The sequence below is a fragment of the Ursus maritimus genome, unplaced genomic scaffold (genome assembly GCF_017311325.1).
Source record: "Ursus maritimus isolate PB19 unplaced genomic scaffold, ASM1731132v1 scaffold_7, whole genome shotgun sequence".
Lineage (NCBI taxonomy): Eukaryota > Metazoa > Chordata > Mammalia > Carnivora > Ursidae > Ursus > Ursus maritimus.
The window spans coordinates 54839615-54865246 of record NW_024426885.1 but is presented as its reverse complement, the minus strand read 5'-3'; the positions used below and the strand labels follow the sequence as shown (position 1 = coordinate 54865246).

Genomic DNA, 25632 nt, shown 5'->3' with positions numbered 1-25632 from the left:
AATTCTTTAGTAAATAGCATCAAAAGAGAGTTTACATCTTAAGACTCGGTGATTTCCTTGCCTCAAAATGCCCCCTTGCTGAGTCTGCCCATCCTAAACCAGACCATACCCCTCACCCAGTCTCAGCCGAGACTCCGTCCTCCGCCGCATTGAAAGCCCACCTGAAACTCCGAAATCTTAACTACCGTGGCTTCTGTCTTCCCACGGGGACACACTAGTCAGACTCTCTCAAGGCACAGCTTCCTTTGCAGTGAGGAGTCATGAGCTTTGTCTAATCAATGGGCCAATCAGGTGCTAGTTTTGGTGAGCCAGGGTTTGACCAGGAGAAACGGAGTCCGGGGCGCCGGGGTGGCTCAGTCGGTTGAGCGTCTGCCTTCGGCTCAGGTCATGATCCCGGGGTCCTGGGATCGAGTCCGGCATCAGGCTCCCTGCTCAGTGCTTTTCCCTCTGCCTCCCCCGCCCCTGCCACCCCCCTGGCACTCTCTCTCAAATGGGGGAGTCCTCTGTCTGAGCTTTGGGGTGAGGGTGGGCAGCCTGTGTCCAGGCTCATCCACAAGGGACAGTTACAGGAGGGTCCCAGAATACAGAAATAGGGATCAAGTGTTCCAGAAAGGCCCTCAGGGATCTTCTGGTGCAGCCTCCTTATCGACAGGAAAGGGCCTAGAGAGGGAACGGGATCTGGAACGGGATCTGTCCAACTCCGCACCAGCTGGGGTTGTCACAGGACTAAATGAGTTACGATCGGCCGCGTGGCATGCTTGGACACTGCCTGGTACCCACCTCCCTCGCTGTTTGTTACACAAGAATAATGGGGTGCGTGGCCTGAACCTCAAGGCAAACTCAGCTGGCCTTTCAGATTTAGAAAACAAAACCTGACTTGAGCTCTGAGCTCTAAGTTGAGCAGGCAGCAGCACCCCCGCCCGGGAAGCTTCCTGGAACAGAGTGCCGGCCCCACCCCGCGTCGGATTCTGGAGATCGGGGCTGGGGCCGAGAATCTGCACGTCTAGCCAGCTCCCTAGGTGGGCTGGTCCAGCGACCTCTCTCTGAGAAGCACAGACCCTGAGGAACCAACTGCTGAGGGTGTAATTTCTCGCATCGGTAAGGGAGAAACGGGGATGGCAGGTGCCTTCATCCTTTCCCAGGTCTGTGGTCCCCCCAGGCTGGGGTCTGGCTGCCCAGCAACAGCAGGGTTCTAGGCCATGCATCACCTCTACCTGGCCGCCTCGGCACCCACTTGTGAATATTCTGAATATCACCGTGGGCTGGTATCTTTTGAAGAGCAAGCTTTCAAAAAGAGGGGCAGCCCCTTGGGTCTGACATGCAGGCTATGGGAGGTCCGAGCAGATAGAACGAGCCAGCACCAAGCAGGCGGATGAAACCAAGGCGTTCTTTATTGCAAACCGAAGCTGAGGGCTCGTTTACACTGTGGGCTCTGATCTGGGGTCTTCTCTCACGGCTCAAGCTTTCCCACACAGGCAAGGGCAAACTCTCCAACCAGAGTAGAAAACAACTTCCAGAAGCAACCCCTTCGAAGGGCCCGATGTGAGGACCTGGGAAGCAGGGGCTGGGTATGCAGAGGGTAACCAGGAAGGCAGCGTCCAGAGGGCCAGGCAGACCCAACCCTCATCTCCTGTGACTTCAGGTCACTCCCTTCGCTGCAAGAGTCACGCAAATTCTGAAAAGATCTAAGAGGCCCGGGGTGTCCCAGGGCTGGCTTAGGGCTGAGGGTGAGCACAGGCTCAGAGACCTGGAGTAGCAGGGGGAGGGCTGAGAACCACCATCCTCCACTCCAAGGATAACCTCAGGGTCACCCCTCAACCCTGGCTTCTCAAACAGTAAAGTGCTTCTAGGAATCACCTGGGGATCTTGTTGAAATGCGGGGTCTGATTCTGGGGGTCTGGGGTGGGGCCTGGGATTCTGCATTTCGAACAAGTTCCCATGGATGCCAGTGCTGCCGGTCCACAGACCACACTTTGAGTTGCACGGCTCTGGCCATACAGTGCCTTTGTGCCTATCAGAAAAGTGCACTTCTTCTTTGACTCTGGGACATAGGGTGGGTGGGGCCAGGCCAGCCTGCACTGGGCCACAGTTCCCACTTGTCCACAGCTGAGCCCTGTAGCCCCGAAGATCCATCCGGACCTCCTTGCCCTGTAAACCCCTTTCCCAGAGCTTGGTGAATCAGGCCTTATGACACGAGCAGAGTAAACAGAGCATCTCTCGGGACACTGAGCACTCAGAGATGGGCCAATAATGGTCCAACCTGTCAGTCCTTGCCAGGAGACAGGGGGCCGGGGTGGGGGGCGCCCAGGGCTGGGGAGGGGAGAAGGAACACAGCATTCTGAGAATGAGGGTCTGGGCTGGGAGAAGCTTAACCCTGGGAGTGGAGGAGTGGCTACTGGTACATGGTTGTAGGGTTGGGTGGCCTGGCCTGTCCCACGTCCTGGGGTCTCAGGTATCTCCCACAGACCAAGACAAAGGTCCAGGTCAGGTGGGCTCTGGGCTCTGAGTCTGCTTGCTCCACAGATGAGAAGGTAGGAGGCAGATACCTGGGGGATCAAGAGGTCAGGGGTTCTCCACACCACAGATATTATCAGAAAGCAAGAGCCCCAGGCCCTTTCCTGGTAGGAAACCAGTTGTCCCTGTTTGCCAGGTACTGTCCCAGTGGGAGCACAGCAGTCCCATGTCCCGGGAAACCCCTCAGTCCCAGCCCTATGGCCCGGCCACATCCTGGACTCCAGGTGGAGGGCCCAGAAATGACTAGGCCATCAGGTCTTTGGGTGGAGGCTTGGGAGCTGGCCAGCCACAAATCCAAGGTCCAAAGTGCCTTCTGCCCACAGGTGGACCAATGATGAGGCAGCCAGGCTGCTGCCAGCGGGAGACCATGGTGGTAGCCAGTTACCTCGTACCAGAGCCACAGGCCGGGCTGGCTTTGCTTCTCTTGGGCCACCTCTCCTGCAGCTCAGCGGGCGATGCCAGGCACGCCTGGTCTGTCCTGAGGAAGGACCACTCGGAACTTCCTTCCCTGCTGGTGTCTTCATCAAGAGAAGGACCGAGCCGGCCTGATTTGCTCCTGTGGTTTCCTGGCCTGATGGGCCTTGGGCTCCTATATAGACGTTCTCAGCCCCGGCGAGAGCACAGGGCCACACTCTCTCCACAGCTTTCCCACGATGCCTGGTTCAGGCTCCCGCCGATCCAGAGAGACCCACAGGGCTGAGGAGGCGGTCCCCATAGAGGGCCTCATGCGGGTCAGTCCTCAGGAAGCACTAAACAGATGGAGGTTGTCTTCTCTTCCTCTCAGGGCAGCGGCTGGCTCTCAGTACCAGAAACAAGGCCTGTAACCCACAGCGGCCCAGAAAGTGCTCAGCGACGGCCATCTGTGGGCTCAGAAGGTGCCTGATGTTTTGAAGGTAACTTGAAGTCATGTGTTGCCCAAAAAGCCTCCAAGGAGCTCAAAGGAGGCAGAGGCCCCCCACCACTGCCTCTCCTCCCAGATAATAAGGCTCGGAGAGGGAGGGGGTCTGCCCGAAGGGGCGCAGAAGCTGAGTGCCCAGCGTCCAGGCCCCAGCCCCGCCTCCCCTCCCCGTCGGGGCATCCCAGGGCCCACTAGTGCTCTAAGCTATCTATCCTGGACCGGCTGCGCCCCCTCCCACCACATGCTCTTTGGCCCACCCGCCCCCAGCCCCCCAGGCTTGGCCTCCCGTGGCCTGTGGGACTCCTTCCCCTCACGGTGCCGGCCCAGGTGGCCTCTGTCCCTTGCTGGGCGGGCGCGAGGAGGGAGGCCTAAGGTGGGGGGGCGCGTGCGCCCTCAGGAGACGTGAGCATGTCAAACTTGATGAGCGGCGGGGCAATGACGCGCACCTCAGCACTCAGGGGGTTGAAGCGGAGGTTGACGCTGCGTAAGGCGGGCATGGCGGCCAGCTTCTCCACGGGCACGTCTGTTGAGGAGAGAGGACAGGCTGGGGGCGGGGCAAGCAGGCAGAGGACAGGGAACAGGAGGATGCTGATACCGCTCTCCATCCCCCACTGCAGGGGGCCCACCACACCATTACAACCCCATTCAGGGAAGCACCCCCAAATACGGTTAGCTTTGTCATGTATCCCAGCACAGTCACTCCTGGGTAGAACTGGGACAAGGGAAAACAGATGCCCAAACGGGGACTGGGGCACAAATGTCCCCAGCAGCCCAGTGTCCCGCCACGGGTAAGCGGTTACATCCAAACAGCAGAAGAGTATTCAGCAGGGAAAAGGAACGAAGCATGGGTACATGCCCTGAATCTCGAACACACGACGCTGCCCAAAAGCAGCGGACAACAGAAGTTAACAGAGCATACGATTCCATTTATAGGAAAGGTCCAGAATGCGCAGCTCCATGCACACAGAGAGTAGACGAGTGGTTGCCAGGGGCTGGGGGAACGGGTGCAGGGTCTCCTTTGGGGTGACGAAAGTACTCTGGGGCTCGGTGAAGCCACGGCAGCAGAACACTGTGAGTGCACCGACTGCCACTCAGCTGTAGGCTTTCACACTCTGCAGCGCCTCACCACAAACTTTGGATCACTAGGTCGTCGGGTCAAGTCCCCGCAGGCCACGTGATCAGCTGTGAGCCTAAAGCAAGTCACTCGCCTTCATCGTACATCAGGCTATGCCTCGCAGGACGGCTTGAGGATAACGGGAGAGGACATGCGCTCCCCACACTACTCAGCAGACATCAGATACGACCACCAAAGGGAACAGAGCCCCAGGGAAGTGAAGTCACTTGCTTAAGGCCCCAAACTCATAAGTAGTTGAGCCCAGGTTGGAATCCAAGTTGTCTAAAAAGACAGCAGGGGTACACGGAGCAAGGGGCCGGGCTGGACGCAGAGGTGGGGGCTGAGCTAGGAACTGAAGGGTAGACGGGATTTGAATGAGGGGAGGGGGCATTTGTGGCTGGAGGGAAGTGGGGGCAAAAGAGTGGGGCTAGGATGCTGGAGTGAGAGCTGGGAGCAGTGGGGGGACTGGAAGATTCCATAGATGGCATCTAGAATGCGTTGTCCTGGCCTGGATCCCGAGGGCACAGCCCCGCAGGCCATTTGGAACACCAAAGCCTATAGGACCTCTCAGCCCAGGGAGCCAGGCCCTCCCATCCGGGCCCAGGGAGACCTGTGGGGACAGTGCTTCTGTTCCCCACTTTGGACCACCCTGTGCGGGAGTCTCTTCTCAGGAGGGTGCATGTTGTGGTGTAGAGAATGTTCCAGGCCAGCTGGGTTCACACCCTGGTTCTCCCATTTTCTAGCTGTGTATCCTTGGGCAAACTGATCCAACTTTCTGGGACTCAGTTTCGTCATCTGTGAAATGGGGGAAATCACACCACCTATCCAATAGGGTTGTTGTAAGGCTCAGAGAGTTAATACAAGGCCCTAAGAACAGTGGCTGGACACACAGCAGGCAGCCAACAACCAGGAGCCAAGGCCCCGACACACAAGCCCAGGGCTGAGCTGCCCTCAATGCAAACACCCCCTCCGCCTCGCTCTAACTCTGCGAGCAGCCCACACACCATGGGACCTCCCACCCCAGCCGAGGACAGGGCCAGGGCCTCCCCCCTGAGTCCTGCACAGCCTTGGGCCATCAGTAATGGCAAGAACCAGAGTCCATGTATTTGGGTGCCTTGCAGTGGGCTGATGGAAGGTTTTCTGTTTTTGTGGTTATTTTGTTTTTCATTTTAGACCACTTCGGCATGTTATACGCATCTTCTTTTACGCATATTTTTAACTTAGGTAAATGGTACTGTGTTATAGATCTCATTCTGTTTCTGCGGTTTTTTAAATTAAGCATCATTTTTTGGAGATATGCAAAATGCCTCAAGTGCAGGTAAATGTACAAATAGGTACACACTCCCGTGACCTCCGCGCAGAGCAGGCTAGGACCTGTTTCAAGCATTCCCACAGGGCTCTCTTGGGCCTCTTTCCAGCTCACCCCCCTCTGAGCTTTCTCACCACTGATTCACTTGTCTGTCCCTGACCTCAATCCAAGCGGAAGCTGGCAGTATCTGTCGCTTTAGCCCTTCAGTGTAACAATTTTTTACTTGGGGGACATTTTAAATATGATTTTCTCATGTTACTCTTTTACTTGGAAATAATTTCTTACGTATAAAAAGTTGCAAAGGTAGAAACAGCAGAGAGAACACCACAGAACCTCTCACCAGGATTCACCGGTTGTTAACCTTTTACCCTATTTGTTTTAGCATTTGTGCCTGGGTCTTCTCTGCACCCCCACCCCCGCCCCGGGGCACACGCACAATTTCTTTCTGAACTATCTGAGGGTAATGTACATAGAGCATGGCCCTTTATCCCTACCTCATTTGTATTTCCTAGGAATAAAGACCTTCTCTGCCGTAACCACAGCTACTGACTTCCTGAAGTTTACATTGATAGAAGCCCTGTCTGACATATGGCCTGTATTTCAGTTATCTCGGGTGGCCTAATCATGCCCTTTCGAGCACACCCCCCTCTCCCCCAAGTACAGGGTCCAGGGTGGGGGCAGGTCTTGTCCTGTCTCTTTGTGCTCCTTTCATTTGTCTTTTGTGACATGACATTTTGGGAGAATATCAGGACCCCCATCTCTGTCTTTTTAATAAAGAGGCCCATGTTTTAGAGCACCTGGCTGGCTCAGTTGGTACAGCAGGTGACCCATGATCTCAGGGTTGTGAGTTCAAGCCCCAAGCTGGGTGTTGGAGCCTACTTAAAAAAAAAATTGTAAAAAAAGAAAAAGAATCCCACGTTTTGTGGTCGTCTGGTGCTTCCTCATGGTGAGACTGGGATTACGGGTCCTCAGCTGAAAGAGGTGGTGGGGTCTTGGACTATCACACTGGAGGCACACGGTACCCGTCCACCTGTCCCTCATCCTTGACGTTAACTGTCATCACCGAGTCTGGGCGTGACTTGATTTCTCCACTGTGTAATTACTGCTTTGTTTATTTCCTCCCTTGCAGTCTGTGGGGACACACTTTAAGAGTGCGCAAATCTCCTGCTCCTTGTCAAAATTAAAATCCATTGCCCCTAGATATAACACCTGCTGATTCTTGCTTGATCTGATCTTTACAATGGCTGCAACTGACTTTCCAACTCCAGCAGCCCCTCGGCATTTTGGCAAGAGCCTTCCCTTCTCTCCCATGGATCTGTTTAGCATCAACGTGGACTCCTGTATTTCTAGCGGTCTACAGTTCCTTGCTGAATTTCATCATTTTGGTGCTCAAACTGCCCCAGATTTGGCCAGTGGGAGGCCCTCTGATCTGGCTCCAGAGTCCTGTGACAAGCTGCCCCCCCTTAGAGGCACTTCCTGACTTTGCAGTAAGGCTCATCTTGAGGCTTTGCTGCTCCAGCCCTGGCATCAGCCATCAGGAAGTCCTCTTCCTCTCCATGGGAAGGGAATCTGTGCCCAATACTCACGGTGCTGGTGACCAAACCGTGTTTTACAAGCCACCCATGAGACCCTGTGTACATCTGATCTGTCTGTTCTTGACTGCTGCCCAGAACACCATCCTGCGTCCTCACCACACTCTAGCTCTCTACTCTGCCAGCGATGGAAAGTGAGGTGGCCTCTTCAGGGTCGGTGTGGGAACGTCTTTGGATGGATGCCCGGCAGCAGGACTGATTGCTTTGTCAAAGGATATGTCTGTATACACATGTGTATACCTCATTGCTCTCTAGAAACCGTGCTCAGTCTCTGAGGGGCTCCAGCCACCCTGCCGTCGTCCCAAGACGTTCAAATGAGGTTACCCGGGCCTGCCCGCCCCAACCTCCAGGCTGAGGGGCCCCTGACCTCCAGCAAGCATTCTGTGAGTTCTTCCTTTCCCATCCCCAGGGGCTGCAGGCTCTGCCCACCCCGAGCTCCGCTGTCCACCCTTTGGAAAGCCCCACAACGGAATCCTCTGAAGACATCTATTCTCCTCCCTTTTGAACTTGGTAACTGGGACACAGCTACGCCCTAGCTCTTCCGGGAGAAGGGAAGGGGAGGCCACAGGCTGAGGAAAGTTCCTCACAGATGCCTGTCCCTCAAGTGTATAAAGCGCTTCCATATCTGTTCCCTTCCAGAGACATGGGGCAGAGCACCACAGGTGCTCCTCAACCCACTTTACAGATGAGGACACTGATGCTCAGGGGCTGTCTGCTCATTCATAGCTACCTCCCTCGCTGGCCGTGGGAGGGGAGAAAGCAACCCAAAGGCCTTCAACTTGCATCAGTAAGCGACTCAGTTCCCCCCCAGGCTGTCAAGTGCAAGATGTCCCCAGCAAAGTGGGAGTTTGCAGCCATTCAGGATCTCTACTGGTGGGTTGGTGGTTTTTTGTTTAACTAATGAGTGTTGAGTGCTTGGTGACTTAAGCTCTTTAGGTTAAGTTTCTCGATCCTCCCAACAGCCCTATAGCTGAGTACCATCTTCTCCCCATTTTACAGATGAGGACAATTGTGGAGAGGTTAGGTAACTTGGCCATGGTCACACAGGTGGAAAGTGCTGGAGCCAGGATATGAAGCCGGGCCAGCTGGATTGAGTCTGTGCTCTTCATGCCACCTCCCACCTGGCCCTCCAGCCTGGCATCCCATGCCCCCAGCCCTCCGCCAGCTAGGAAAACCCCCCACAGATTCCCTTAGTTCACAGGAGACAGAAAAACAGTCTTCCTGCAGGGCTTCCTGGGACCCAGCCGGAGTGTGTGGCTTTCTGACCCGGGGAACTCAGGTCTCTGGACCACCCAGCCAGGAACAGCTCCTGGCCGCAGTCCAGGGATGCCCCCTCTGAGGGGAAGCCAGCAGCACAGAACCTCAGAGCTCTCTAAAGCTCCCATGGCAGGCACAGCATCTTTGCTGACATGCCCTGAGAGAAAGGGTTTCCTGGAGATTTCTCAGATGCATTCCAGAATCTTCCATGCCTCTTTGTTCGGCTCTGCGTCACAATGCAGAATAAACCTGTCCCTTCTTCCAGGATAAAATTTCTGAAACTTGTAGCCCAAAACATTCTTTGAGTGAATGCCCTCCCCCCACCCAGATCCTTTACTTCCTGTGATATGTTGGGAGGGTGGGGGTAGGTGGTGGTTAAGATTCTGAGCAGAGTTTTGCGATCAGAAAGGTAAGACTAGCTTTTCCACTGCCTGAGCGTTGCCCCAGGAGGGATCTCTGACTCTCCGCTTTCCCGCTGGGGAAATGCAGGGAGACCGCGGATGCGAGGGGATGGCCTTACGCAGTACGCCCGCGCAGTGCTCCGGGGCTGCTGGGCAGCCGGCGTCGGGCCCCTGGCGCCTTCTCACCTGGCTGGAACCTGCACTAAGCACCACAGCTGAGCACCACCCCCATCCCCAAGAACATGCCCCACGGCTTTGGAGCACGCAGGAGCCAGCCCCGGAGCTCGGCCTGCTGGGCCAGCAGTGGGTCGGAGCGCCCCAGGGGATGGCCTGGTTGGAAGACCCTGCACCGGGCGAGGTGTGAGCCCCAGACTTCCCGGGTAAGTGCCACAGCTCCCCGAGCCCCCCACTGATGTAGAGAACAAAGGCAGAAGGAAATGTAGATAAAACTAAATGTCCGTATAACCGGCAGCCCATTGACAAGTACTTGAGGCGGGCGGAGTATGAGTCCCTCCAGGAAGCTCCCAACGGTCTTAATGTTAATGCCTTGCTAGAGGGTATGACAAAAGCAAGGCCTCAGGTTTCCTGAGTCTTCTTTAGCATATGAAAATCCTTTTGAAACTTCCCTTATCTTTCCCCCACCCCCCCCCCCCAAGTATATCATCTGTGGCTTCTCAGAATCCCAGGGCGGTAGCTCCTTCTGCCCACAGGGTTTGTGCCCGTCCTTCAATAAAACCACCTTTTTGCCCCAAAGACCTCTCAAGAATTCTTTCCTGGCCGGCAGCTCTGGACCTCCCCAACCTCACCAACATTCCAAAATGACATCACTCACCACCACTCAGAAAAGGTCAGAAGCCCTGGAATCTGGCCTCCGCTGAGAGGACCAACCTGAACCTCCCTCGAGGTACTCCTGTTCATGGGCTGCTGCAGATTATGGCAGAGGGACCATCAGAGCTGGGAGGAAGTTGGAAACTGAGGCACAGTGCGAGTAAGCAACTTTCACCCAGATCGCCAGCCCCTAGGTGGCCAGGCTGACGCTGACACGGAGGCCTGCTCAGAACGCCGGGGAAGCACACGCAGGAGTCCCGGGGCTGGACCAGGCGGCCAAATCCCCTCCCAGGAGCTCGCCCTCCCTTGGCACTTTGGGGGAGCAGGCTCAGAGCTCACTGAGCCCCCAGCTCTGTGTTAGCAAGGGGCCTAGTCCCTGGCCTTGCGTCCCCCCCCCACCCCGTGGCAGAGGAAACTGAGGAGCTCCTGAAGGCCAGGGCTCTTCCGTGTGCCTGAATCCCTGGGACGGCGGCTGGGGCTGCTCATTACCCGGCCGCCGACAGGCAGGAGCCTACGTGTGAAGGCGGCAGTGGGAGGGACCCAGAGCCCCAGGCAGACCGGGAGGGCATGGAGGCTGAAGTAGAGAAGGAAGCAAAGACAAGGATTTCCCAGAACATGGGGTTTGGCTTGGACTTACTCCTGGGAGGGGAGGAACAGCAAGATGAAAGACCCCAGTTGCCACCCACCCAGTGCTTTCCCCTGAGCTCATTTGTATGCTGCTGTCCTGTCCACCCCGCCACTCAGTGGGAGGGGTGTGGCGGGAGGGGGGGCTGAAGGGGCTGCCCACCTGGTGAGCTGGGCCCCCATTTCCCCTACCCCATGGCCAGGAAGAAAAGGGCTACTTACTTGGAAGCCTTACCTTCTTTGCTAATTGGCAGCGGCTTGGTAATGGTCGTGACCACCAACACAGCCAGCAATGGGGGGGGGGGGGAGGTCCGACACCATGCTCCCTGCCCCTGATCACCCAGATAAGAAAACCCCTTTGCGCTGGGCTTTTAAGAGCTAAAGACATTTCATGAGGTCCTGTAACCCGCACGTGACGCAGAAGGACATCGAGGCCCGGGGAGGCTGAGCACCCTGCGCAAATGGGCCCAGCAAAGGAGGCTGCTGGGTTCTCACAATAACCCATTTTGCGGGTAAGGAAACTGAGGCTGCCGTTCCTGGTGCTGACAAAGATTCTCTAACTCTACTCCGGCTCCCCTGAATTTTTCAATTAAAATGAAAAGCCTGATGTTCCTGCTTCTGTGTTCGACGCTCACGGTCTAGTTTAGAATCCTGCTAAATTGGTTTAGCCAGAACCCTCCACCCTTGATACCTGATCAGATTCTTGATCCTCCTCCATCGCCCCAGGCGATGTCTGCTCATCGGGCCTCCTGCTGCAAGAAGCCTGTGAAGTAGGTTCAGCCTCACTCACCCCTGATACCTCCTTTGTCATTTCCACCCGCTGCCCCCACCCTGCTCCCGGGCGGTAAGTTGCCGTGTGCCCATGCTGTATTTGGGATTGAGTCGGCTTCTGCACAGAGGTCCCTTCTCCCTGATCACATGGAGGTCCCTTCTTCCTGATCGCAACAGTCCTAAATAAAATCTGCCTTTCTGCTTTTCACCACCGTCCAGCTCTGGTTTTTCTTTGACATGGCCCAGGGTTACCAAGATAGTTAAGTGGTGAAGGCAGGAGCATTCCCGATCCCAAAGTCCAGGTGCTTTGCCCCCCAACATTGAGGGGCAAAGTCAAGGCCAGAACTGGTCTCCATCCACCTGTCTCTCAGCCGCTGGAAGGAAATCACGACAGGCAGGTTTCACTGAGCAACTCACCAAGGGCTGGACCCCAGACTGAGGGTGACATAACCTCAACTGTCAATACCGCTTCAACTCAGGGTGGGGGCTGAGGCTCGGAGCTGCTAAGTCGCCCCATCTCCTCACCTGACACTGAGGACCACTGGTTCTGCCTCAGTTTCTCCAGAGGGAGACAGATTAGGACGTTTCTCTCTCTGGACTCCTGACTCCCCCGCATCCCTGACCCAGGGAGGCCAGGGGCCTACAGAGTGGCTGGTGCTCATGAGAGCAGGAGGCGGGGGGGTCTTCCTGTGACACCCCTGCCCTAGGTCAGCTGGATGTGACACGAAGACCAGGTATGGCCCCATGGAGCAACTCCCCACAACTCCAGACCTAGAGACAGCAGTGCTGCCCTGGTTCCCAGCTGTCGTTTCCAAATCGACCACCGGGCCGGCCTCTCCAGGGTCTGCAGAGCTCTCCGTACCACTGTGCCACAGACAGGCTTCTCGGGTGCAGAGCTGGGAGTGGGTGCAGCTCCTTGCCCTGACGGAACTGCTCAAGTCACGGAAGCAGCTCCAAGGAAGGAGCAATGGGAGCAGACTGTCAAAACCAGCAGAGTCAACGAACTGGAGCAGCCAAGCCAGCAAGAGACAAGCCCAAGAGGCCAACGACAAGCTTCTGGATAAGGCTTAAAGAAGAAAACTTACACTCACGGCGTCCTAATGAGAGAAAGAGAGAGAGAGAGATGGCTAGAGGGTGGAGGAGGATATGAAATGCTCCGCGCTTTGTGGATGGGGAAACTGAGGCTGCACAGGTTACATAAGCTTCCCAAGGCCACAAGACACATCAGCAACATGGAGGTAACAGAAGCCAGTCTCGGGACTTCGGCACACGTGGAGCAGAAGAAGGCCTCAATTCTCCCTTCTCCTGTGGGCCATGCCCCAGTTAGCACTGGGCAACGTTCTGTTCCCCCTCCTATTCCGGCTCCAAGGCCACCTCCTCTGTCGCTCCCTGTGGTCCCCAACAAACTCCCATAACACTGTATACCACACACGCATCATGCATCGTGTTCTGTGACCAGTGAATGTGCTCGCTCACCCTGTAAATGCAATGCCTGGCACAGTGCCCACGGGGTGCTCAATAACTGTATCGGATGGATGGATGGATGGACAGATGAATATTTTGCCTCCTAAACTAGGCCATAAACTCCTTCAGGCTTGGGACCACGTTGGGCTCCGCCATCATCACCACTTGCTTCAGCGACTCTAACCACAGCACATTCCAGAGCTGGGGCCCTTCCGCTGGCCTGACCTACTGTGTGCACACCTGCCAGTCAGGACCAGGCGTCTGTGGACCCAGGCTGTGATGGCTCGGAGGCCCGTTAGCAGCAGTCATCCCAATTCAGAAAATGAGCAAAACCCCAGTCACCTAGGTCCCACCATCTAGAACCAGTCACGGGTAGTGTGTTGGTACACAGCCTTCCCGACTTACTACTACGCGTGTGTAGGCATATCTAGATTTCAAAAAAGGCCTCCTAGACCCCATGCCATGCTTTTCTTGATGATGGAAACCTTTTCAGGTTGCAAGTCAGCGACATTTTTATGACTGCACGGAGCCCATGGTGTGCAGAGGGACACTTAGGTTGTTTCCAGTTATCACTATTACAGATAATGAGAGGCGGAGTCCACAAGGCTTTCTGGGGTTCCTTCATCTCTCAGCCTGTGACTGCAGAATGTAGGATGGGAAGTTCTAGAATCCTTTTAAGAAGCCAGAGTCCTGTTCCTCTGACTTTCCCAGGGCCCCAAGCGCCTGGTGGTGATGGCAAGAAACTTCCACAGTGAGGCCTAAAGCCACACAGACGCCCACGGTAGAGAAGAAGGCCCCCGACCTGGCCTGAACACCACAAACGCAACAGGGGTGGGGCTCGGTGCACTGCCTCTTCCTGCCGCCGGAGACCCCATGCCCTGCCTGACCCTCCTTCCACGGCAGACAGCCATCCAGACTCTTGCCTCTGTCTCTGGAAGCTTAAAGTAATCAATAACAGCAGAATCCGAGCGGGCAGTATTTAGAGGAAATTACTTCCCCGAGGTCGGCTTGACCTTACCTCACCAATCATTAGCATTACTGCCTGGCAAACTTGTTTCGTGCCGGTGGCACCTGCTAGAGACAGGACGATAAAAATGACCACTCCAGAGGGAGCCGCCCAGCCCAGAACACAGCCGAGACCAGCCCCCTGATTTCCGCTTTGGGTGCGGCTGAGCCCCGTGACTTCTGAGGTCCCTTTTGGAATTAGGGTCCGAGGCTCCCCAGCCTGGTGGCCCAGGGCGTAAGTTGTCCGCCTTCTCAGGCAGCTTAGAGACCAACCATGGCGCCCACACCTGCCGCGCGCTGGGGTGCACTAGAGAGCCTACACATGGCTGCCTGTCTCACCTCTGACCGGGACTGACAGCTCTGGCCAGAATTCCTGGTTTTGCAGGACTCTGGGGAGTGAGGAGTCTGGCCCTTTGGGACACGTCCTCCCAACGGCACCTGAGGTGCTGGGTTAAGATGTTGGGGCGGCGCCCCAGCCTAGGGCCTGAGGCCAGAGCCTGGAGGCCATCTTGGCCTCTCCAGGTCACTGTGGGCACATTCATGCTGAAGAATCCAGGCTGGCCTGGCAGCCGGGCCTGTCCCCATTCCTCAGCCTGGATTACCACACTTGGTGGCTGGAAACCTAACCAACCGAGATCAAGGATGCAGTGCTAAGGGGAGCCTGGGTGGCACAGCGGTTAAGCGTCTGCCTTCGGCTCAGGGCGTGATCCCGGCGTTATGGGATCGAGCCCCACGTCAGGCTCCTCTGCTATGAGCCTGCTTCTTCCTCTCCCACTCCCCCTGCCTGTGTTCCCTCTCTTGCTGGCTGTCTCTATCTCTGTCGAATAAATAAATAAAATCTTTAAAAAAAAAAAAAAAGGATGCAGTGCTAAGCTGAGCCGAGCTTCATGTCCCCACTCAAAATGCCACAAGAGACAAGCAGCGAACTATGGTAACGTAGCAGAACAGAGAATTACGCCTGTAACCAGAAAGCTCCTGGGGCTCGCTCGCATTCACATCCCTCACTCATGGCTGGCTCTGTCCCCTCTGAAGGCTTGGAAGGAGCCAGGCGGGGGGCAGTGACTGAGCTCACCTGAGAGCCCTGGCCTGAGCATCCTGGGGGGGGGTCGGGAGGGGGGGAGGGTGGTGCAGGAAGGACAGGGAAGTAGCCCCCGCCCTCAGGAGGCACAGAGGACACCGCATGCCCCGGGTAATCCTGCAAGCCGAGTCCCACAGCCCTCAGGGACGATGGTGTGGGTCAGGAGTTGGAAGCCCCCTGCTGAAAGAGACGCCATCTGGGGGGAGTGCACAGGGCAGAGAACCCCATCATTAACCTCAGATCTGCCATTTAGAGTTGTGTGACCTCAGGCAGGCCCCTCAACCTCCCTGAACCCCCACCTCTCATCTTTCAATGGTCCTCTGCCTCCTGGAGTCAAGGGGCCCTCAGGGAGGGGATCATCACGTACATCCCAAGGAGGACGGGGTTACCAAGCTGTGGGGAGTAGGACATGCTCCCCAGTGAGAGGACGGGGAGCAGAGAGTGCTTTAAGCACCCATGAGTGTAGCAGCACTGCCTGGGAGCCAGCAGTGGCCACTCTGGTGTGAACACAGCATAAGGTGTAGACTTGTGGATTCACTCTTGTACAGCTGAAACTCACGCAGCATCGTGTGTCAACCATACTCAGAACAAAAACAGAATCCATTAATGAACCTAGAGACACTTTCTTTTTCCCCCTTCACTACAGGCTTTGAGGAAAGAAGGAAGGAGGAGAAAAGTCCCTGCTGTGAGCCCCTCGTCCGCATCCATCATCCCTCCCCAGGTTGCCAGCAAAGGTGGGCTGAGGGGCGTCAGCTCCCCGCACACTCCCCAGGCCAGGCTCCGGGAGGCGGTCAAAGACGGATCCTGACAATTTTCTTCATAAATGACACAGTCTTACTGGCTGCTCTGTGGACAGCTGAATTAGGAAATCAAATTGCCTGGCCCTTATCTTCCTGGTCCGATTTCCGGTCTTTGCTCTCCCCCTACATTCCCCTCACTTGGGCCACTGGAAGGCGCCTCCAGAGGCCCCACCCCCACCCGCCCCCACCCCCAGGCTGTTCTGGGCCTCTTTTAGTGCCTCCAAATGCTGAGAATGACAGTTCTGTTGGCAGCTCTCATTAAGTGTCTGCCATTCCCTCCTTCCTGCAGGCGCTGTGCACATGGAGGACCATAATCATCTAATCCGTGAGGCGAATGGCAAGTGTCTAGGGAGGGTGGTGGTGACAGGATATGCAGATAAAGAGTAATCACCTCCCTTAAAGGTTCTTCTCCCTGGGGGGGGGGGGGGGAAGAAGTGAAAATGGCTCCTTTGAAAATTCTTTTCCCTGTTTGCAAATTAAGGCTGCTCATACTAACTTCACAAAACTTTCTGCTCAGACCGTTGTCAGAGAACTAAGACTTCCCTGACTATGGGAAAAATAAGAAGAAAAGCTCCTAAGATAACCTTTAGGTAGGAATGAGCTATGTAGGTAGGCCCCCGCCCCCACCCCCAGGGAAACCAGGTTCTGGGAAACAACACTTAGGTTGCAGGTGGGAGTGGGGGAGAGTGGTCAGGACGCCCACGACAGCAAGGAGGTGGCGAGATCTGAGCCAGTGGTGTGCTGGCTAATAGTTCACGATCCACTCTGAGGAGGAAAATATCTCATGTGTGGCATCTGCCGATGTTTTGCGGTCCAAATCCTCCCACGAGGGCCAGTCTCAAGCTACTAACCTGATTGAGCACCCCCAGGATACCACGGGAGAGCCACTATGTGTGGCTCACCCCAGCAGGACTGCAGACTCCTGCATGAAAGGTGCTGGTGCTCAGGCCAAGCCCACACTCAAACTAGGATTCTCTGGCATAAGCTTGTACTCTGGGAACTGGCCCACTGTTTTATTACTGGTATGTTGTCGGTTGCCTTTGGCTTGTAGATAAAATTCCTTCAGAAAATGCTAGGTGAGTGTGCTGTGGTACAGGGAGGAGAGAGGATTTTGTGGGTAGTGGGGCAGCAAAGCACCATGCTCAGGGTGGGGGACATGTAGGAGACAGTAGGGTTGGTGTAAAAGGGGAACCCCAAGGGAAACTGCAAGTCTACAGAGCTCACCCCTGCCACCCTTCCAGCCAAGTGCCAGGTGTCATGGCCAGGCTGTGGCTTTCCTCGTCCTGACGTAGCTACAGACAACACACAGCAGACTGATACTGGGAGGAGGAGAAAGGTTACAGCTTCTTCAGGATGGAATGTGGGTGTTGATGGAAGGTCTGGTCCAGCCCAACGGTTTTATCATGCCTGCACTTTGGAACCAGTTGGGGAGTTTTAAAGAGATCTTCAAGCCCAAAACCCACCACCAAAGATTCTGATTTAATTGGCATGGAGTGTGGTCTGGACATGAGGGTTTTTCAAAGCTCCCCAGATGATTCGAACGTATGGCTTAGTTTGAGCACCGCTGGTCTTACCCATGAGGCTTAAAGGGAGAATCTGGTGAAAATCCCCACACAGCACTTCCATCCTGGATGCTGCCCACCTTTCTGCTCTGTGAGAGAGAGAGCTGTTAGGAGCGAGGCTGACGGCCTACGTGGCCTAGGGAATCCTGCCTCACTACCTTACACCCTTCTCTCCACCCCAAGGGAACTTCCTTCCAACCAAAGTTCTGTGTTTCAGCTGTGACTTCATTGTGGCTTCCTATCTCCCTACAGCTACGTGCAAAAATTCTCCCTGCACAAAGCACTGACCTGAAGAGCTGGAGTTCTGGAGCGAGACTCTTTGGGCTGGAACCCTGGCTCTGCGTAGGCAGCATGGCCTTGGCCAAGTTACTCAACTTCCCTACGCCTCGGTTTCCTTGCCAGGGGAGGAGGACAGTACCTGCCTTACAAGGCTGTCACGAGGATTCAACGAGAGCATAGCTGAAAAAATGCTTAGAGAAGGTCAGTGAAGTAAATGGTCACTGAGTACCAGCTAGTGTCACTGACCGTGCCACAAGCCCTGGGAGACTGTGGAACGTGCTTTGCCCATCTCTGTCTCCAGCACAGCACCTGGCACACAGCAAGCTGTTCAAGCGAAGAATGACCACTAGCAAATGAACGGACATTTCCAAGGCTTCGATTTGCATCTGTGCCCCCGCAAGCCTCATTCCCTGAATCAGGCACATGGCAGGCTGAGCTCTGTGGTTCAGAGCATCGGGGCTGCTCTCCAGCACTCTGGACAGGGTCGCGAGGCCGGCCAGAGACCGGCTGGCTGGCTAATGGAGCATGCAAGTGTTTTGTTGTTTTAAACAAATATCTAACAACTCCCTTGCTGTTTCCCTGCATGCTACTGACAGGATAATTGGAGGTTCCGAGTAATCAAGGCTTTACCACACAGTGGTTGGCACAGATAATGCCATTCCATTTGGGCAGAGACCCAGTGTGTGAGAGGTCTTTTGCCCAGAGACCCACTTGCTCGGTCCCTGTGGGCAGACACACATGAGCAGGAGCTGCAAACAGGAGCTCCCCTCCCCCCATGTCGGAGGGAGGCATGTCTAACTTGCACTAATTGTTGTTAAAGCCTGTTTGTTTACTCCCAGCCTCTCCCTCATCCTGGCTCCCCGGGCGGCCAGTGCTCCCTGCCCAGTGTGTCTAATGATTACCTCCCCAAGGCTCCTGACAGCTTGAGGGATGCCTGCACCAACTGCTCGCCGCCCGCAGGCACAGTGTGGTCCTCTGTTGTGCTGGACAAGGGCATGCTGGGAGACAGCAGGAGTCGCAGCTGCCACGGTGAGGGCAAGTCCTTGTCCTCTGGGCCCTGTGACTGTGCTTGGGGGGAGGGGGCAGGGTAAGGCTCAGACCGCTATCAGCTGGCTGTGCTCCAGAGACCGCTAAACCCAGTGCCCAGGGAGGGGACTGGCTCCATTCTCCCCCAGACGGGTTTGGAGCCCCAGGTCCAGACTCAGGAAAAAAGTGCCAGGGGTGTGACTTTGTCCTCCCAGACCACCCAGCCTAGTCGAATCTTTGCCCAGATTAAAGGCTGCACACAGTGATCACTCCCTCTTCTCGGCTATTGAGTGCCCATCTCAAATCCCTTCCTCAGGGGAAGCAAGAGTGGTACCAGGAATGACACAGCAGCCTCCTTCAGGGTGTATCTGGTGGGGGTAGGTGAGGTGGGTTTCAGGGGACCTGGGTGGGTGCCAGGATTCTGCCAGGGGCTGGCCACTCAGAATCCTCTGGAAGGACAACTTTGGCAAACCTTTCTTGGCCAGCTGAGCCCTGCCCTGGATGCTGTGGCTCACTAATTAGGCTCTATCCAACCCTTTAGCCATGGCCCCTGCCTCCTCTGCCTGGTCCCGGGTAAATGCAAGAAGAGGCCCGGCAGGCTGGAGGGCAAGGAGTGAGGAAAGAGGTTGAGCAGGCAGCGTGTGGTCAGGACTCCAGGCTGGCTGAGTGGCAGGACCAGCCGTTGGTGGGAAGTGACCATGGTGAACCCAGGCACCAGTTCCAAAGGGGGGAACCGTCCCCCCGACTCTGCAGCAGGGACGAAACAGAGGTGTGCAGAGGGGAGGTGACGTGCTCGCGCTAATGATATAAGTGGGGCTTCGGGGGCGCCTGGGTGGCTCAGTCGTTAAGCGTCTGCCTTCGGCTCAGGGCATGATCCCAGCGTTCTGGGATCGAGCCCCACATCGGGATCCTCCACTGGGAGCCTGCTTCTTCCTCTCCCACTCCCCCTGCTTGTGTTCCCTCTCTCGCTGGCTGTCTCTCTCTCTGTCAAATAAATAAATAAAATCTTTAAAAAAAAAATAAGTGGGGCTTCGGCCCTGTGCTTTTTTGGCTACAAAACTCTGCTTTTGTGATCACCATGGGGGGCTCCCCTTCTGTCCGGAGTGAAGACAAGGCAGGCAGGCCTGGGGAGACTCTCAGAAGCCTTCCCTGCTTGTGGTTCAAGCTGCCTCCTGAGCCCCAGGAACGCTCAGAGGGCACCTGCCCTGGAAAGCTGAGGAGACCGAAGCGCCCCCACTATGGCACTGCCTGGTCTGCCAGGAGGCAGGGCCTTGGGTCCAGAAGCATTTGTTTCGGCCAAGATTCCCCACTCGCTGTTCCCTTTTCCTATGGAGTGTTGGTGGGTGTGCAGGGTGGGTAGCAAGCCTGACCTCTCAAACCCTTGAGGCCTGCACACAGCCTCTCCCTGGCCTAGCAATTCGGATGGACCAGGACCAGGGCCTGACTAAACCCCAAGTGGGACAAAGAGGAAACTGGAGGAGCTCAAAAGATACAACCAGCTGATTGCACGCGTTACTGTTACAGCTCTGGGCCCAGGCTGCTGACGGAGCAGTGTGTTGGCACTGGAGGGCACACAGCACACCACTGACTCATCCATGTGCACACTAGACCAGCCCCTCCCCCAGCGGAGCCCGGCAGCCTGGCGGGGAAGGCAAAGGAGGGCAAGAGGCCAGCTTCTCGGCTCTGACCTGTCCTAGGGGCTGACAGGCCTTTCACAGCAGCCAGCCGCCTACAGGAAGTCTCTCTGCTAAACAGCCTCTTGCAAACCACTAGCTAATGAGGCCTTGCAGCGAATCCTTTCCTGGGGGAGCTTTCTCTGCAATTACAGGCTCTTTCCAGGGCTGAGGGAGGCCAGGGGGCAAAAGCCATCCCTTTGTAACCTGCCAACTTGTTTATGGGTGCCTACCTGACACGTGGCATCCTGCACCTGTCCCTTCACGCAGCTACCCACACCCACCTCTCCCATCAAATGAAGACACATGGGCCTGGATGACCAAAGACCTGGGTGGGAATCCTGCCTTCACCAAGTCCTTGTGCAGGCTGCTTGACCTCCATGAGCCTCTCCTCTCAGCTGTCAAGTGGTGATCACGCGTCCTACCCAGACGAGAGGCTTGACTGGCCTAAGCAAGATCACAGCAGGAGACCTGTGCTAGGCACCCAGAGCCATTAGGTTTTGAAAAGTCTGTGCATTTCTGGTTTTTTTAGATCAAATAGAGTATTATTTCCACTTCTGCTCGTCCAGGGTTTTCTGTTTAAAAAAACATTTTCTGGGCTCCAGTGAAAGAACTAGGGAGACTCCCCTCCCATCCCACCAGAGGGACAAAGGGCTGTGCTGTGGAGAAGGACCTGTCCCACTCACTCCGCCTCCTCCAGGAAGTCCTCCTAGGCCCACCTCCCGGTGTACCACTCCCTCAGCACGTGGAACGCAGCACGTCTGCCTCAGCGCTACACAGGTGAGCTCCGAGAGCAACCAGAGCCTGCAGAAACGCTCACTCTGGGGCGGGCTGGTAGAGTGCCCAACGTGACACTGATCAGCTTATCCTGTGGCACAGGATGAGGCTGGAACAGCCACGGGACCCCAGCGGAGGGCGATCCTGAGGTCCCGGCGGGCATCTGTGCCCCCAGGCTAGGAGGAGGAGCTCTTCTCTTGCTGGAGGCCAGGGTGAGGCTGTGGCTCTCCGGAAGGATCTGCCCTCCTCTGCCTGCCAGAGAAGGGAGAGGCTGCTGTGATCCAGGGCCCAAGCCCCTTGAGATACATCGGGTCAGCACAGGGGTGCAGGTGACCCCGCGGCCAGCCATGCTCCCTTCAAGTCCCCACAGTGTCCCCACTCTCATCCTTATATTGCAGGGACAAGCGTCCTGTCCTTGGGGAAACCTGACGTGTGAGGGCGGGTGCCATGGCCCAGATAAACTACAACAAAAGACTGAAGCTGGTGGGAGGGCTGGGGGGGGGCACAGATTCTCAGTCCGCACACTGCTGCCTCCGCCTCGGTCAGTCACTTGTTAGAAATGTAGGCTCCTGGGCTCAGACGCAGAGATTCTGAGAGAGGACCTGGGAGCCTTCCTCTCCAGCCAGCACTCCGGGGGGATTGGGGTGTGGGATCTGTGAGGCTTATAGAGCAGTTGTGCTGGAGGGCATGCGGGGGGGGGGGCGGGCGGACAACAGCACAGCCCGTGGCCAGTGGCCAGAGATGGCACCTGGTGCTTTAGGGAAGCCCCTCCCCCCGCCCCCGAGCACTTCCCAGGCTGCGGTGTGTGTGCACAGAAATCACCTACAGATTCTGACCCCGGAGCACGGAGGTAGAGTGTGGGGCTCTGCATTTCTAACAAGTTCCCAGGTGATGCCCACGCTGCTGGCCGGTGGATGACGCTTCGAGAAGCCTCAGCCAGACATACCACGGGTAGTGGGGAGGGGTTTGTTAAAACAAATTGCCTCCTCCCTCCCAATTTCTGACTGGGGACAGCTGGGGAAGGGCCTGAGAATGTGCATTTCTTTTTTTTCCCTTTTTTTTTTGGTAGGCTCCACACCCAGGGCGGAGCCCTGAACTCAGGGCCCTGAGATCAAGACCTGAGATCAAGTCAGCCACTGAACCCACAGAGCCATCCCGGCGCCCTGTGAGAATGTGCGTTTCTAACAAGTTCTCGGGTGCTGCTGCTGAGCCCCCACCTGAAGGAACGTGAGCTTCCATGGTAAGAAGCGAGACGGCGCAGGATGAAGTGGATCTGGCCCAAAGCGTCCCTGTAGGACACAGACACTTTGCTTTTTCAGAGTGCTATTGTATTAAATTCTTCACAAGAGCTTGTTTTCCTATGATCTCTGGCTCTCTCTGGAACGCTGGAAAAACCCCAGTGAGTAGAGGGTCATGGAAAATTAATTTCAGATTAACTGAAAGAGTCCCCTGCTTAGCAAAATGAAGTCTCCTAAGTACTTGATTTTCTGCTCACCCCCACATGCTCCAGGAGTCTGGTGAAATGCTACGCAGGATCGAGCTCTAATGCGAACTTCACGCGGCTCCTGCCTCCACCTTCCGGTCACGTGCGGCAGCTGCCAGGGCGAGCCACTGGGCTTTCGGGTTTTTCCACAACACAGGAAATCCAGCGTGACCTCATGTCAGACTAAATGTCACCTCCTCTGAAGCCCCTCCCGGGCTCTCCTGGGAGCCCCACCTCCCAAGGACATATGGCTCACCACAACTGTGTCCCAGTGGCTTGTCCCCAGGACCCAGGGAGCCTCCCAGCCAGATGGGGGCATCGGCTGCGGCGAGGGGGTCAGGGGGCCAGCTGGCGGAGGGGAGAGGCCCCCTGATCTGCACTGTTTCATGTTCACCTAAACCTGGCCCAGACCTGCAGACTTGGGGTGGGGGTGGGGGGTTGGCCACAGGCAGAAAAAATGGTAAGACACGAGGAAGGACCTTCAGACTGAGCGTGCAGGCCAGCAGGGTGGGTGAGGTGGGATGGGCAGGGATAAACAATCAGGGGGCACTGACCAGGTCATCTACCTGACCCCACAGCCCTCCCTGCCCATCCACGCCCACCAGTCACCAGAAGGATGCAGAAGGTGGTGACCATGATGGACAGAGACACGGATGGAGAAGAGAGGAGGAAGAATGTACTGTGTGGCTGGCAGTGTGAGCTGCGGGGGACATGTAGCTAGTGGCCGAGAACAGACCCCTGCATCTCTGCAGGGCATCTCAAGGGAGTGGCTTTTGATGTTTTTTCATCGTGACCCACAGTAAGAACTACGCTTTTACATCACGACCCAGTACATAGATCTGTCATATAGGTAAAACTGAAATAAAAGTCACAAAGTGATATTACCATGCTAGAGGGGAGGCACTCCATCACCAGCTGGCCTCAACCTTTGCATCTGACTTCATGGTTCACTAGTGGGTCACCACCGGCAACCCGACACAATCCGTCCTCCTGTGTGTCAGTCATCTCAGAGGGCCTCTGGGCCTTAGGAACTCCTGCTTTGCTCAGGGCTCTAAGCAGCCAAGCACCTGCGGTAGGGCCGACACCATGCTTGGGGCTGGGTGGAGGTGGGGAGCAGGGTGGCTCCCAAGATGAGGATAGGGAGACGTCGTGCACACAGACCAGAGGACTGTCTGTACCAGCTGCAGCTGCGAGGCCACCAGGGCTACCCAGACGCACGGCCTGCGAGAGGGCAGTCAGCTCCTGGTGAGCTCCAAGGACCGGCACCAGCACCGGCTGGCACCAGAGAGCAGACGCAACCGTCCCAGTCTCTCCCAGCCTACGTACCCTAGTGAGGCCCCCTCCCTTCTCCCCTCCATGAACTGGAGCCCCCATTCTGGTGCAGAGTGGAGGAAGATCAGGTAACAGCACTATCGAGAAAGCAGAAGAGGATGGAGCTGCCCTTGGCCTCTCTCAGGATGCTGTAAGCCTCCTGTCTCCCTGGGGCCGGGCTGGAGGCAACCCTCGGGACAGTCCCTTCAGCCCGGGTCTCCTTCTGATGCACTTGGGGGCTTGCTTCAGAGCTGCCTGTTTTCTTCTTGCTGAACTAAAGCTTTAAGGCAACTCATGCATCTCAGATTTATTTCTCAGGGAAAAAAAATGTTTCCAACACCTTCTGTGGGCTCTGAAGGGGAAAAAGCAGCCGTTCTTAAGGCATCCTAAGCTCCTACTACAATTTTCCCGATGAGATCCTGCAGGAGATGAGTTACAGCTGCGACAGGGGCAAAGCTATTTCCATAATCAAGGAGGGTGCAGCCCTCACCTTCCTCGCTGTGATCACGGCTCCCTCCGTGCGGCTGGGCTGGGAAGAAGGGGACCTGGCCTGCCAAGGCTTGGGGAGGTGGAAGCAATCTGAGTAACCAGGATGGGTCAGGGAGAGGCAGGGAATGGAAGCGGGGAGATGCCAGCAAGGGAACAGAGCTGCGTCCATGTGCGCCTTCTCTCCATGGACAGCATGTGGGAGGATAGCCAAGGCCTCCTGCAGCGGCGTGGGCCTGGGACCAGTCAAGTGCCTCGGGGAGCCTCTGCTGCGCAGGGCAGTCCCCAGCATCCCCAGGTCCCCTGTGCCTGGCCAGGCTGGCTGCAGGAGGCTCTCCTACAGGTGGACCCAGCTGGGAAACAGACAGGGCTTGACACGTCTCTTTCACCTGGCCAGGCATGCAACAGGCACCTGGCCATGGAGGTGAGGGGAAATCTCTTGGAGCCTAGGTTTCTACATCTATCAAATGGGCCTTGGGCCTGTGCCTGAGCATTCTTGGTAAACTGTAAGAGGCTCCCACATGTAGTCATTACTGTCACTCTACAGAAAGGATGAGATACCTACACCAAAGAATGAGTCAAAACAGCCCATCTTTGCTGTGGGAACTGTTGCTGTTAAGGGGTGTCATTGGCCTTGTGGAGTGGGGGATCTGTACCATGCTGTACATCCCGCTTCCCACAGAAGCCAGCACAGAGGCCCACGTGCCCTGCTCCCCTGCTTGGGGCACAGCTCCCTTCTGGGGTGCTAGTGGGGGGGAAATCTCAGTTTAAAAGCTGAGAAGCAGCTGGGGCTCAAAGAGGTGATATGAGTCTTCTAAGGCTGCTGTTGGGAAGTGGGGAAGCCAATGGCCAGTACTTGTCCTCACCCACCTGCCTGCAGCTACACGCCCCTCGCGGCGCTCGGCATCAGCTCGCACTAGCCCCTGCTTGGGAACTGCCCCATTCAGAGAAGCAGCAGAGGGACGTGGAGGCATCAACAATGGCCTCAATGAACAGAAGGCAGGGGAGGAAAGGCCCAGCAAGGAGGGCCTGGCCGAGAATGAAGGGCTCAGGGCCAGACCCCAGGGAGTGGCGGCAGTGCAGGAGGGAGGGCCTCATGGTGAAGAGGCACTTCTGCACATTTCCTTCCAGCTAAAGACAGCGCAAGGGCTCAAGGGATGGGGGGCCAACTCAGGGGCAAGGCGCTCAGGGACCCAGGTCTCGGGAGGGAAAAGACCAAACCAAAGCCTATCAGGAACCCCATCCTAGGCACAGGGCTGAGTTTGAGTCACATACACTCGTCCTGGCACCTCTGCTGTCTCCCTGTGTGACCTGATGCGCTCTCATGACTCCTCTGTGCCTTAGTTTACTCATCTGTAAAAGAAATGGATCCCAAGCAGA

The 25632-nt window shown here is 56.2% G+C and overlaps 1 protein-coding gene across 4 annotated transcripts in view; it reads right to left on the bottom strand.

The window, feature by feature from the left end:
• Positions 1-1373: 1373 nt before the first annotated feature.
• The window catches only part of LRRC20 (leucine rich repeat containing 20), a 115596-nt gene continuing 91337 nt past the window's right edge, over positions 1374-25632 (bottom strand). For 2 of the 4 annotated variants that reach the window (XM_040623754.1, XM_040623761.1), the window contains one exon: positions 1374-3935. In XM_040623754.1, the coding sequence (XP_040479688.1) occupies positions 3781-3935 (155 nt within the window). In that variant the 3' untranslated portion in view covers positions 1374-3780. The remainder of the gene's footprint in view (positions 3936-25632) is intronic. The other 2 variants (XM_040623763.1, XM_040623756.1) reach the window with 2 other exon arrangements.